Source organism: Rattus rattus, chromosome 6 (assembly GCF_011064425.1).
Source record: "Rattus rattus isolate New Zealand chromosome 6, Rrattus_CSIRO_v1, whole genome shotgun sequence".
Classification (NCBI taxonomy): domain Eukaryota; kingdom Metazoa; phylum Chordata; class Mammalia; order Rodentia; family Muridae; genus Rattus; species Rattus rattus.
In genome coordinates, this window is record NC_046159.1 from 38377798 (window position 1) to 38390181 (window position 12384).

A 12384-nucleotide genomic window follows, 5' to 3' on the forward strand; every position below is an offset into this window, starting at 1 on the left:
GAAAACAAAGGACAAACAAATCAACCTGTTCTCTACCTCTTCGTCTGAGACAGTTTATACTCCCAGTGGCCATTCTGCATATGCATAAGCACAACACACAAAACCAAGTTTAACAGTGTCAAAGAGATGTCCGCCGTATGAGCTTAGTGCAGTCAAGCAATAGTATGGATTCTATGACACTGTCTCACGGACAACATCCATATCTAAAAAGTACATACCAAATCCCACTAACCCATCGCACCACTGGTTTTCTCTGGGTGGTGGGATTACAGGGGATTCTAACGTTCCGCTACACAGTTCCTAGTGCTGTCTGGTTCTTAACAATGAGCACAGTCTACAGAATAATCATATAAACATGAGAACACAAATGAATGAACATGCTGTATCAACATGCTAAATACATGTACCCTGATAGCATGATGGTCTTCAAATGCAAAACACACAGCTGTGGGAAAGGAAAACAGAGAGAAGTTGAAAGAGCCACCAGCAATCCAGCGTAACAGACACCATTTAAAGGCAAATGATAGGAAACAGACGAGGGATCATCTTCAAAAGATGCCGCAGCCTGTCCAAGGCTTGTAGTCTGTCCCAAGGCTTGCTGACTGAGTTTAGCTAGCAGCAGGCTAAGACTGGAGAAGAACGCAGCACAAGGGGATTTGTATGGGAAGAAACACCTCATTTAAATGTTTTTCTTTACCTCTTGGGGGTTGTTAAGAATAGGAACGGAAAGATCTTGTATATAGAAACTAAATAAAGATGGCCTTGGCTTATGTTTAAGAGACTCTGTATAATGGTGACAGGGCAGTAATATTTAGGACACACAGAGATGCAGAATTAGGTGATTTCTCCAGGTGGGGGAAGGGGTTCCCAACAGCATCGTAAGCAGCAGGATGCAGCTTCCCTACTTTGTATGACTTTCATGGCAGTGAAGGGGAAGGTCTTAGCTTTCCTAACACTGTGCCTCTGGGGACCACTCTTCCTCTGCCCCCTTTCTCTTCACTCCTCACTGCTCCTGACCCCAACACAACTGGAAGCATTTATGTGGGGTGGAAGTAATCCCTTAACACTCATTAACCTACTGCATGAGGCCGTGCATCTTTTGACAAGTCTGACTTTTTATTGAAACTTGTTTGCATTGTATTTTCAAATGTATGACATTCAGCACTCACGGAGTGACAGTGAAAGCAACAGCAACTGAGAGAGAGAGAGAGAGAGAGAGAGAGAGAGACAGAGACAGAGACAGAGACAGAGACAGAGACAGAGAAAGATGGCAAAGCAATGAGTTTTGGAAGGCGCCAATGTTTTAGATGAGGATTGTTACAGAGGTGGTTAGTGACCAAGAGACTGTCCTTATTACAACTTTTGCTGCACAAGGACACTGAATGGTGACAGGGACTTGGATAATACATAACTGCAAAATCGGGATCTCTTTAAAGCACTGGCAAGTTTTTGTAGCAAGTATGACCTACCTATGCATTCTATTCCATTTCCCAGGATACCTAATGAGTCTAAGGAGGCAAGACGCTCCTACGTTTGCAGGTAACTGACTGTGTAATCAGGAAAGTACTGTTTGTTCCTGGAGCATCGAGTCTGTCACTCCTCATATTTCCCACAGCACAGAAGGTTGGGAAGTCCTCATTTAGTTACACGGTTAAATTTGCTTAAGAATGCCTTCTATCATAGGGAAGACTCCAGTCCTTTACTTGACCCTGTAGCACTCCTGGCCACCTAGCCACAAGGGCTGCAGCGTGGACCTCATTAGCTGCAAGGGCTGCAGCCATGCACCGCATCTGCTCAACAATCTTTACACAGGATGCTTCCCACTCTTGGGTTCTTAGTCAGGCATCCCTCGTCCCCTACCCCAACCCCAGTCCAGTAGCTTTCCTCTTGCCACTTTAGGTTTATATGTGTAATTAGCTGATTAATGGCCTTGTCTCTGAGGCTCTATGAAAGGGTGAGAAAAGGCTTTTCTCACTACATACCACCAGTGCCCAGGGCTGATAAATGAATCAGTAAATTTATTTGTCTTTATATGAATTACGGAGTCATACAGTGACTCAATTACTTTTCCTAATGATAGTAATTTTTATAATCAAAGCAGTAACCTTAGGCATTGTAAGAGAAGCCCTTGAGTCTTACTATACAATGTGCTAGGCACTGTTCAAGGGCTTGTGTTTTCCAATGACAGCCATTACTCTAGTTCACACGTTGTTGTAGCCCTGCACCAACATCCTTCCCACTGAATGGTGGTTTGAATTTCCCTCCTAAGAAACTGAATGCACCTCTGAGGCTGCATAGACCAATAGAAGGCAGCAGAACTGATGTCTAGCGACATCTTTAAAGGTAGGGTGATAAAGACAAAATTGCTTTCAAGACCCTAGAAATGTTTATAGACTCAGCTGTCACAGTGTGAGGGGGCCCTCGCCACACAGGGACATTCTATATAGATTTCAGACAATAACGATGGCTAATGCTCTGTATCAACTGTCTACCTTATGAGTGGGTCCCCTTTAGTATTACTAAACTAAGTATTACCAAATGATTTCATCCTCCTGGCCTCACAAACCTCTTCTGTATAGCTGAGCTTGTATGTTTTGTGGCTTCAGAAAATATACTTGTGATCGTCAAATTGAAATCCACTTCATTCAGCCTCAGACTTTACCTGTAACCTCTCAATGATATTTCGGTAGTCTCTGGAAGCTGCCAGGACAGAGTCTCTACGAGCAGCATTGCGGGCTGATAACCGCCAGTTCATGGCTGTTTTCTGCACGATGTTGTGGGACTTCAGGAAGAGGTTGTTGACTTGGCTGTCTAGGTCAACAGGAATGGCTATGGCCCGGCTCTTGGCTGCAAAAGAGACCGATGACTCATGAGTCTACAACATTCGGAGAAGCAGGATATAACCCTCATCGCCCACTAGGCAGATTGTTCTACGCCTATCATGGGCAGGCACGTATTGTCTGGAGAAGAGAGAGAGGGAACTCAACTTTTACCCTCAAATGTAAACTCTGGGGACCCATACCCACAGACACTGAAGCGTTAAAAGCTTTGGGAATTCATAGTAACAGCTCAATGCCAGTTTGCTTTTTAAGTGAACAGCCTCTTACGAATGCCCTAGTGTTTGTACATTTTAAGAGTTATCCAGGCGAACAAGTTGCTTGGCCAAGAAATTGTTTTCCTAAAAATTACCAATTTTGTTGTTCTACATAACAGCCTACAGGAAGTGAACTTCTGCTGACCAAAACACAAAACAGCATCTGTGCTGGAGGTGCCTCTTTCCCTCCCTAACAAAGGTCAACTCCATGTTCCTAATGAGGAAACGGCACTGAAATCTAACACACGGACACTTGAAGATACTTGGCCAGTACTTGTTTGCACTGTTGAGGTCATGAGTAACAAGAAAAATAGAGAAACCACCCTGGACCAGACTGGGCACATGACAGCTGAGTGTGAGACCAGGAGAGGTGTGCCCAGTATAGAAGAAGGATGTTCATGGAGACATTATGCAATCTGAGTCAGGCCTACAGTTCAGCTGTGGTAATGTATCAGGGTCACTCTCCAGCTTTTGACAAATGTGCACTAGGAACGGAGATGCTGAGAGTGGAGGAAGAAGGTGAGGCTTACACAGGAACCCTATTGCATCTGTTTTGTAACTTTCCTATGAATCTGAAGTATTACTAAACTAAGTTAAGGAAGCGAAGATGAACACTTCTTGTTTCTATGTGGGGAAGTTCTCTACTACTGAGCTGGCTTCTAGCTTTCTCCATGTCGCCACTCCTGCTCAGACTACTGAGCCTTGTAGCTTCTCTAACCAAGCCGCCCATCAAGCCAATGGCTTCCTCAGATCTGAACCAACTTGTGGGGCAAGGACTTACTCAGACATTTTAGCTTGAATAGCAATTCAAACTGCTGTCAAGTCTGAAGAAAGCAGAGGGTTCTCCAGGCATTCTCTCAGCCTAATCTCTCACAACACGTACACACATCTAAACACACACACAGGCACACACATGAATAAGGCAGGGCCTACAAAAACCAAGGCAAGGGGTCCTCACACAAATATCCTATGCTTGCCCAAAGTTACAACATGGGAACATATGCTCATCTTCTGGTAACTATGGAAACGTTCTTTCTGATAAATCCCACCCTTCCCAAGGAACACTCTCTGAGAAGTGTCGTGCTTGCTGCTTGCTACAAGACTTCCCATCTGAGATAGGAAGCATATCCCTTAGAACAGAACTCGTGGAAGGTGTGGAGGGGGAAAGGTCAGAAGACCATTTTTAAGAAGATGCAGAAGTAAAAGAGGAAAAGTGCTTAGCGAGGGCAGAGGGAGAAGGCCAGACAAAGGCTGGATAACCAGCATTCACAGGATAATAATAATTTATAGAAACTTACCAACTATTTAAAACCACTAGAAGAAAGAAATCTGAAGTTTCTATGGCAACAAGACGCCAACTCCCCTGACAATGCTGTACCCCTAAAACAATGATAGTATCACCTAAACTTTTTGGGAAACGGCTGGGGTGTAGTTCAGTACTAGAGTGTTTCCCTAATATGGACTAGGCCCAGGTTCAATAGCTAGCATCACAGAAAGCACAGGTGAGGAGGGATAACAGTGCATTGTAGAATGGCCTTTGAGGTAAGTGTCTTGGGGACTGGGGAGCAAAGAGGGGAAAGAGAAGCAGCCACTGCAGAGGGAGATGTAAACAGCATGCCACTTGTGGGAAAGGGTGCTCCTTGGGATCTTAGGGGTGCTTCACAGGAAGAAAACTTCCGTGTAGCGATGTGCATCTGCTGGAGCAAACAAACTGCTGTGAACGAGGGACTTCCCAGGGCCTTGAATATCTTGCTGGATTGTCACTTGCCGAGAACTGTCTGACGCTTAACTGTGGAATCTTATTTTCCAAGGACTTACTGTTTCTTACTGTGCTGGCTCGGCAGAGACAGAAGCTGAGGAGTCAAAAACTCAGCTCTGGGTCTGGATTTGCAGCCTCCTTCCTTACACGAGCTGAGGCTCTGTAAGCAGCCGGCGGCTCATTTCCATCCCCTCACATCCAGGCTGATCTGGTGCCTTACCTACGTCAGAGAGCACGCGGATACAGCTCTCCACCGAGGCTTTCTGGCTCGGCATCAACCAGTTGCAGTGGTAAACTCGGAACACGCCTTGCAGGAGCTGCACAAAGACAGGCTGGCGAGTCTGTGAGGGAGAGAGAGACGAGGTGAGGAAGACTGTGTGGAGCACTGCGCAGAAGCAGACGGACATCTCAGTGGGAGGATCCCAGAAGGGTCAGGGGCTGGATTCCAGAATAAGTCTGCTTTGGTGTAGATGTTGACCATCCCCTAAAGAGTCATGTATTAAAGGCCCGGTCTTCAGACTGGTACCATGGGAAAGAGGTGTGGGGCCTTGGCCTCCTCTTTGCTATTGTTGCTTCCTTTTTATGGTTGGTTGAACATGTCTGCCCCATCAGACACTCTTGCCCTGGTATGCTGCCTCACCTCAAAGCTTTGGGGCAAAAATCAATCTTTTTTGTCTGTAACTTAATTAGTCTGAGTTTTTCACTATATGGACAGAAAGCTGATGAACAGTGGTGAGAGAAACTCAGGAGCAATTTACAGCAATAAAAAAAATCATTATCATGAGCGCCATGTTATTTATTTTGTATTGATATTATCTAATGGATTCCGATCACCAGACTCAGTAGTGGAATCAAACTCCCCAAAGCAGTATTGCCACCCAGCTGTGAACTAGATGAACTACTGAGTTCAGTGACTTCACCTTGGCGTGAGTGTCACCCAGCATGTAAGGTGGATCGCAGTCACTGTGCCCAAATTCTCCTGGAAGCACCGTGTCCCAGGAATAGAGTAGGGAAGAGCAGTGAACTCCTAATTCCCCTGCTGCAGCAACCCAACAGCTGCATTACCACAGCAACCAGCAGCCTCGGCTAGATCTGCATGCTCAGTACTTTGCTTAATTTACTTATTATCCAATTGTATGCATTGATGCGTGCCATGGGGAGTCGGTTCTGTCCTTCTAGCATGTGGGTTCTAGAGGTCAAACACAGGCACATTAGGCATGATGGCAAGTGTCTTTACCCAGTGAGCCATCTCGCTGGCCCTAGAAACTATATTTTTAATCCATGAAAATGGAATGCTAAGCGATGTCAGCAGGAATGTGACCTCCGTCCTTATTGATAACGGTGTTTTCGATGGCACGAAGACATCCCAGTTGTAATGGGCGGTGACTGTAAATATTCATTTAACCAGAGCACTGGCACAAGTCAACTGCCTTCCGTGAGAAGGCCTCTCTTAGGCCTCATGAGAAGGTCTACGTCTGCACTCCCTTTAAAGTAACAGCAGGCACACGCCGCCTGAATCGGATACTGACTTTCTGAATGCTTTTTAAAATGCGGATTTCTCATCTCTACCCAAATGACATTTTTCTTTTTGGACCTGCCAGACAGAGGCGTATGGCGAGCTGCAGCGTGGTCATCTGTTGATGACAGATAACTCATCCGGCTTCACTGAAGTCCAGTGGAGCTGAGGAAAGAGGTGGACAGAGTTCTAAAGGGATCTCTGTGGTGAGAGAAACCAACGAAAAGTGCTGGAGGGGGCGGGGGTTCGGTTTCAGAAAATGAAATGGATGAACAGAAGACCCTGTTTCCTTTGTAAATGTGGCTCACATGTCTTCCCTTGGTTGGGTGCATACTGCAAGCCAGACGTGTCCTGCATGACTTCATCTGGGTCTGGATAATCATGTGATGCAGAGGTTACCTTACAATGAAAGACAAAGGCTAGGGAGGGACAAAATTATCTAAAATGCGAAGAGAGGCCAGCAGGGCACCGACACAGCCTGTTGCCCCCACTCAGTTCAGCTGGGACTGGAGACTCCTGACATACATCCCGCTCTGCACTCCAACCATCCAGCAGTAAACCACGTAACTCATAGACACCAGGGATACAGGGGGCAGAGGAATTGGCCAGGAAACCTAGAATCAGTTCCTATGTCTGGCTGTTCCTTAGCTCCTGAGCTTATAAAGGAGCCCAATCAAAAGAGCCATTGGCCCTGAGCTCTTGCCCCTGGCCAGGCTCTATACTAAGAACTTTGTGAGTATCTCATTTAGCCTTGGTATGAACCTGTGGAGATGAGGGGCATCACTGTAAGTGCTGATTTGAGATGAGGCCCCTACAGTCTAACTCACAAGAAATGCTCCTCCATTAGTCAAGTCACCCGGACTGGTGATTGTGACCTATCTGCTTCCTCCTGTCTGATATCTGGGCACAAAAATCAAATGAGTCACCAGTAGATACCTACTAACTGACCAATGTTACAGGCAACATGAAGACATCAGCTCACTTGACTTTTTGGCCAAAATGACAGGGCTAGTTCTATGGTTGGTAAATTGTTTGATTGGGTAATCAAGAGCAATACAGGGATACATGTAATTGCATGATGTGTCCACAAGGGGGCACTCGTGGAAAGGAGTGGAACCTATCCCGGGTAAGGCACTGTGGAAGGGGCAGTGGGACAGTAACTCTTCTTCATCCCTTTCTCCTTCTTTCCTTCCCTTCCTCCCCCTGCCCACCTTTCTCCCCATGCCTACAGTTCAGTTCATTTTGTAGCTACGTACCCCATACATAGAGAAACATACACCCTATAGACAAGCCTATTTCCCCTTACCAGAATAGAGCTGAAGCAGGCGCCACATTGTAATGTGAAACAGTCCCGCAGTCCGGCATGGTTATGAGCCACCCTGACTGTCTTCCTCTGGCCTCTCTCACCTCTCTTGACTCACTCATGTTCCCTCCAGGATCCTTAGCCACTGCCATGGCCAAGACCTTAGTCTATTTTTAATCTTTAGCCATTTCTGCCCTGCTGTATCTCAGACCTCAAGTGCTTACTCAAAAAAACTGGTAGCTAGGTGCTAGTCTTCAATACCGGCAATGTCTACAGACGAGTAGGGCCTAGTAGGGCTTCTGCATATGAACCACCTGCCGTGTGCTAGGCACTGCACTGAATGTTTCAAATAAACATCGTAACTCTTTCTCACAAGAGCATACCAAGTTGATATTATATCCTTGCTGCACATACAAGATAAGTAGTTCTGAGCCAGGTGTGGTGGTGCCATTGGGAGGTCAGCGCAGGAGGATGGGGAACCCAGCCTTGGTGACAGAGTGAGTCTGAAGCCACCAGGGGCTATATTAGACCCTATTTCAAAATAGAAAGAAGAAAAAGAGAAGGGAGGGGAGGGGAGGGGAGTAGAGGGGAGGGGAGGAACAGGAAGTTCAGGGACCTCTATGTTAACAGAGCTCAGGTAGGACAGGATGGAGATTTGAATCCAATCTGCCTTGCTCTAAAGCTTCCAAAATTCTCCTCTTCCTCCCTGGAATCCACATTTCCAAGCTGATTTTTAGACATTTCCCTGGCAGCTCAGGTGCGGGGCATCTAAAACCAACTTCATTGTTTTCAACCCTGACATATGAGGAGGGAGGGCAGGGAACTGAGACGTAGCTAAGGAGAAGACACCCCTCACAAGAGGAAACCATGAACGTTCATGAGCAATGGATGGTTCAGAAATCCATCGGCCACGTATGCAGAATTAGACTTTGATTTCCAGATATTATGGATAACCTACACATTAGGAGAGATTTGGAATATTCGTCATTTGAAGATTTATTTCTCTGGCAATTCTTGCTTATCAGTTGGATAAATTTAGTCCACAGAAGGAAACAATAGCAGTCAAGGTAAGAAGCCATAATATAAACCCCATTTAAAGATCTGTGTGTGTGTGTGTGTGTGTGTGTGTGTGTGTCTGTCTGTCTGTCTGTCTGTCTGTAGGTATGTATGTTCAACAGCACAGACACGGAATTCAGAGGACAATCCATAGTTGTTGTCAGTCAGTCAGCCAGTCTGTCTGTCAGTCTGCAGGTATGTATGTTTGACAGCACAGGCACGGAAGTCAGCGGCATCCTTAGGAGTTGACTGTCTCTTGCTACCCTGTAGATACAGGCCCCTGAGCAAGGGCCTCCACATGCTGAGCCGTCAGCAGGCCCGAGGCCCACAGTTTATGGTTTTCAACACTGTTTCACTCTCTCCAGGGGCATCACCACAGCAAATGTCACCTTATACTACAAGAAAAGCGTGTCTGGCCTCACGAACCATTGTGATTCCCTGACTGGCACTTGGTGTAAAAGTACAAACAGACTGGCCTGGCTGCTAACAGGCTCTACTTCTCAAGTACGGATCATCATTCTCTTGTATCCTTGGTTCTCCATGTGCAGGTTTATCAAGGACTGAAAATATCTGAACACTGATCAGGTCTGTGTTGAGTTCATACACAGAGTTCCTTGGCTTAGCCCCTGAACAATATGGTAGACCCACTATTCACACAGCAGCTACATGGCATGGCTCACTGTAAGTCTTTTAGAGATGATTTAAAGTCTGTGGGAGCATCTGGGTAGCTTCTATGCAACTATGAGCATCCGTGGGTTTTGGTATGTGAGGATTGGGAAGGTCCAAGAACCACTCCCTATAGAAACTAAAGGAAACTTCACTTCGGCTTCCAGGGGCCCCTGACAGAGCCACCTTTCATTCTGACTTCGCAGTGGTTCGTTTACAGCTCACTGCACATGCCTGGATGTAGACTGCAGATGCCCACAGGAAAACTCTGCCGCAGGGGGCCGCTCTCACCTGCAGAGTGGTACTCTGGTCTGAGAAGGGAGAGCTGAAGAAGGTGGTGACAATGCTCATCACGATTTCAGTGACGTACTTCTCCAGAACCGAGTCTGCATGCTTCCTGTCACTTGTGTTGTTACAGGCCTGGAAAACAGACGGAGGCCGGAAACTTGACATGCAATCCAACACCAAGATGATCAAGAAGTGACATCCCCACTGATCACCAATCACAGGACAAAGGCAAAGATCTATAGAAGTTAATTATAACAAACAAACAAAGTCTGCATTGTGGAAAAAGAAGAAAACTCAGCTTGAGTACCATGACATACAGAAGAATAAAACTGGTAAGGAATGGGCGTGTCCATTTATCCAACTTCCTGCCGCTACTCAACAAGTCTGAAACCTTGAGGAGTAGCAACCTTGAGGAGTAGCGAGTGGGACTGGAAGTAGAGAACCCAGCTTCCCTTAAAGGCAAACTAGCCCCACATATGTTACCTGTCTACTCCGTCATCCACACAATGGGAAAGGTTAGATGCACCATGAGGCCCTCTGCGCTTTAATTCAACTAAAATCTCACTGAGTTACACAGTGTGGAACAGGAGGCTATGGTTTGTGACAGCCGACCACACAATTCCGGTGTGGAACAGGAGGCTATGGTTTGTGACAGCCGACCACACAATTCCGGTGTGGAACAGGAGGCTATGGTTTGTGACAGCCGACCACACAATTCCGGTGTGGAACAGGAGGCCACAGCGTGTAATAGGTGACCACGCGGGTTTGGGAATGAGAAGATGCCTTGGATTGTACCTATTGTACTTGTCCACTACTTAAGCTTTCTGCTTAGAATAAGAGGAACCCTAACCAAGGTTGGAGAATAAAATTTTAAACGAATTTAATATTCTACATTTTGAGTTATAAAAAATCACTATATTACAAGATAAAATAAGAAATTATTAAAAAGAAAAAGAGTAACAATCAAAAAGAAAGAAGTTTTATGAACAAACCCTCAAATTCAGAACTGTTCTGGTTTTTACAGAATTTCAGGGATGACACACAGACCTATCATGCTCACATGTCCATGAAAACAGACATGCGCATGCACACACACACACACACACACACACACACACACACACACACACACACACGCCTCACCCTGCAGATGTCCACGAGGAAATTCTCAAACAACTTCCACATGTGATTGCTTGTGTAAATCTCCTTCATCTCCACCTCAGTGTCCACGTAGCAGTGATTCAGGAAGTTGATGTAAGCGATCTTAACCTGAAGGGAGAAAGCAGCTCTGGTGAAAGCCCAGCTTACCTGAGGAGCCCATGAGCTCCCCCCTCCTCACCATGAGACTGCCTTACTCGACAACCTCTGCTGGTTCTTGTTTCTGTGACCTTTTGATTATCCAAATCCACGAAAAACCCCAAAACCCCAAACTCAAAACCCCAAAGCATAAAGCTCTAGGCAGAGACTAATTTTCTGGTCCCAAGGTAAGGTTTGGTGAAAAGATTCTGACCAAATGTGAGGCTCAAGTTTGACTGCGCCCTTTCTGTTCCCAAGGAGGCGCCTCTGTTACGTGGTCCCAGTTGGGAGATGCTTGCAAGGAGTGAAGCAGGGAAGGCATGACCTATGTCCACACGAAACATGTAAGTGTCCACGGCAGCCCTTTATACGGGAACCAGTGGAAAGAGCACGCAACCGCACCAGGGATGGCTGGAGAAACAGAACGCGGTATCTGGACACGGAAGTATTTCTTGGCGACAATGTATTACCAGTGCATACGAAGCTTACACGGTCTGTGAGAAACTGCGCTCAGTGCAATCATCCAGCTAGAACAAGGCACGCATGTGTGACTTAGTTTGGACTGAATGAGCATACGAGGCAGAGAAAAATCCATGATTATCTAGCCCCAGGGAACAGGAAGGAAACAGGGCTAGTCTGGGGTTGCTTTTGGGGTGCACAGATGATGATGGTGACTGTAGTCTGTGGCTCCATCTGTCTGTCCAGTGTAAATGGGAGAATTGTAAGGTATGTAAGTAGAAAATGAACTGGGCACTAGGAGATGGGCACACTGAGCCAACTGAAACAAAAGAGACCTGGAAATACCAAGTGCTGACGTGGTTGGGCTGCAATGGGAGCTCCAGAGGGAGGAGGGAGGGCAAGGACAGGAAGTCTTCTAGAATGAATTAGACATTACTGAGAGGACGGTAGAGATGTGTCCCCTAGAGTCCAGTACTAGGACACGGAAACAACTTAAATGCCTTTAAATTGTTGGATGGATAATGAAAACATCACACACACACACACACACACACACACACACACACACACACACACACACACACTGGAATTCTAGTCAACTGTCAAGAAAAATGAAATCATGAAATTTCCATGGAGGGAACTAAAAAACATTATAATGAGTGAGATAACAGACTCTGAAAGAAGAACGCTATGTGTTTCTTCTTTGTAAGGGCCAACTCTTTAGATGTGAGTCCATAGCCTGGAGTAACTGCAGGCACCAGGGAAGTTTAAAGGGACCATGCTGAGACGGGGGGCGGGGGGCAGGAACACGAGAGTGGGACACAGGAAGACATAGTTGCTATACAGTGAGAAATGAGAAAAAATGGTTGAAGAGATATATTTCTTTGTTTGTCTGCTGGGGATAGAGTTTTACTGTGTATCTCTGTACTTACTATGTAGCCCAGGCT

General features: G+C 46.1%; 1 protein-coding gene across 1 annotated transcript in view; it reads right to left on the minus strand.

The window, feature by feature from the left end:
• Window positions 1–12384, minus strand: part of Itpr1 (inositol 1,4,5-trisphosphate receptor type 1) — a 323135-nt gene that overhangs the window by 129601 nt on the left and 181150 nt on the right. Inside the window, exons 34-37 of the mRNA XM_032905993.1 lie at window positions 10826–10951; window positions 9686–9814; window positions 5074–5194; window positions 2663–2847 (exon numbers count right to left, since the gene is read on the minus strand). Of these exons, the coding sequence (XP_032761884.1) occupies window positions 2663–2847; window positions 5074–5194; window positions 9686–9814; window positions 10826–10951 (561 nt within the window). The remainder of the gene's footprint in view (window positions 1–2662; window positions 2848–5073; window positions 5195–9685; window positions 9815–10825; window positions 10952–12384) is intronic.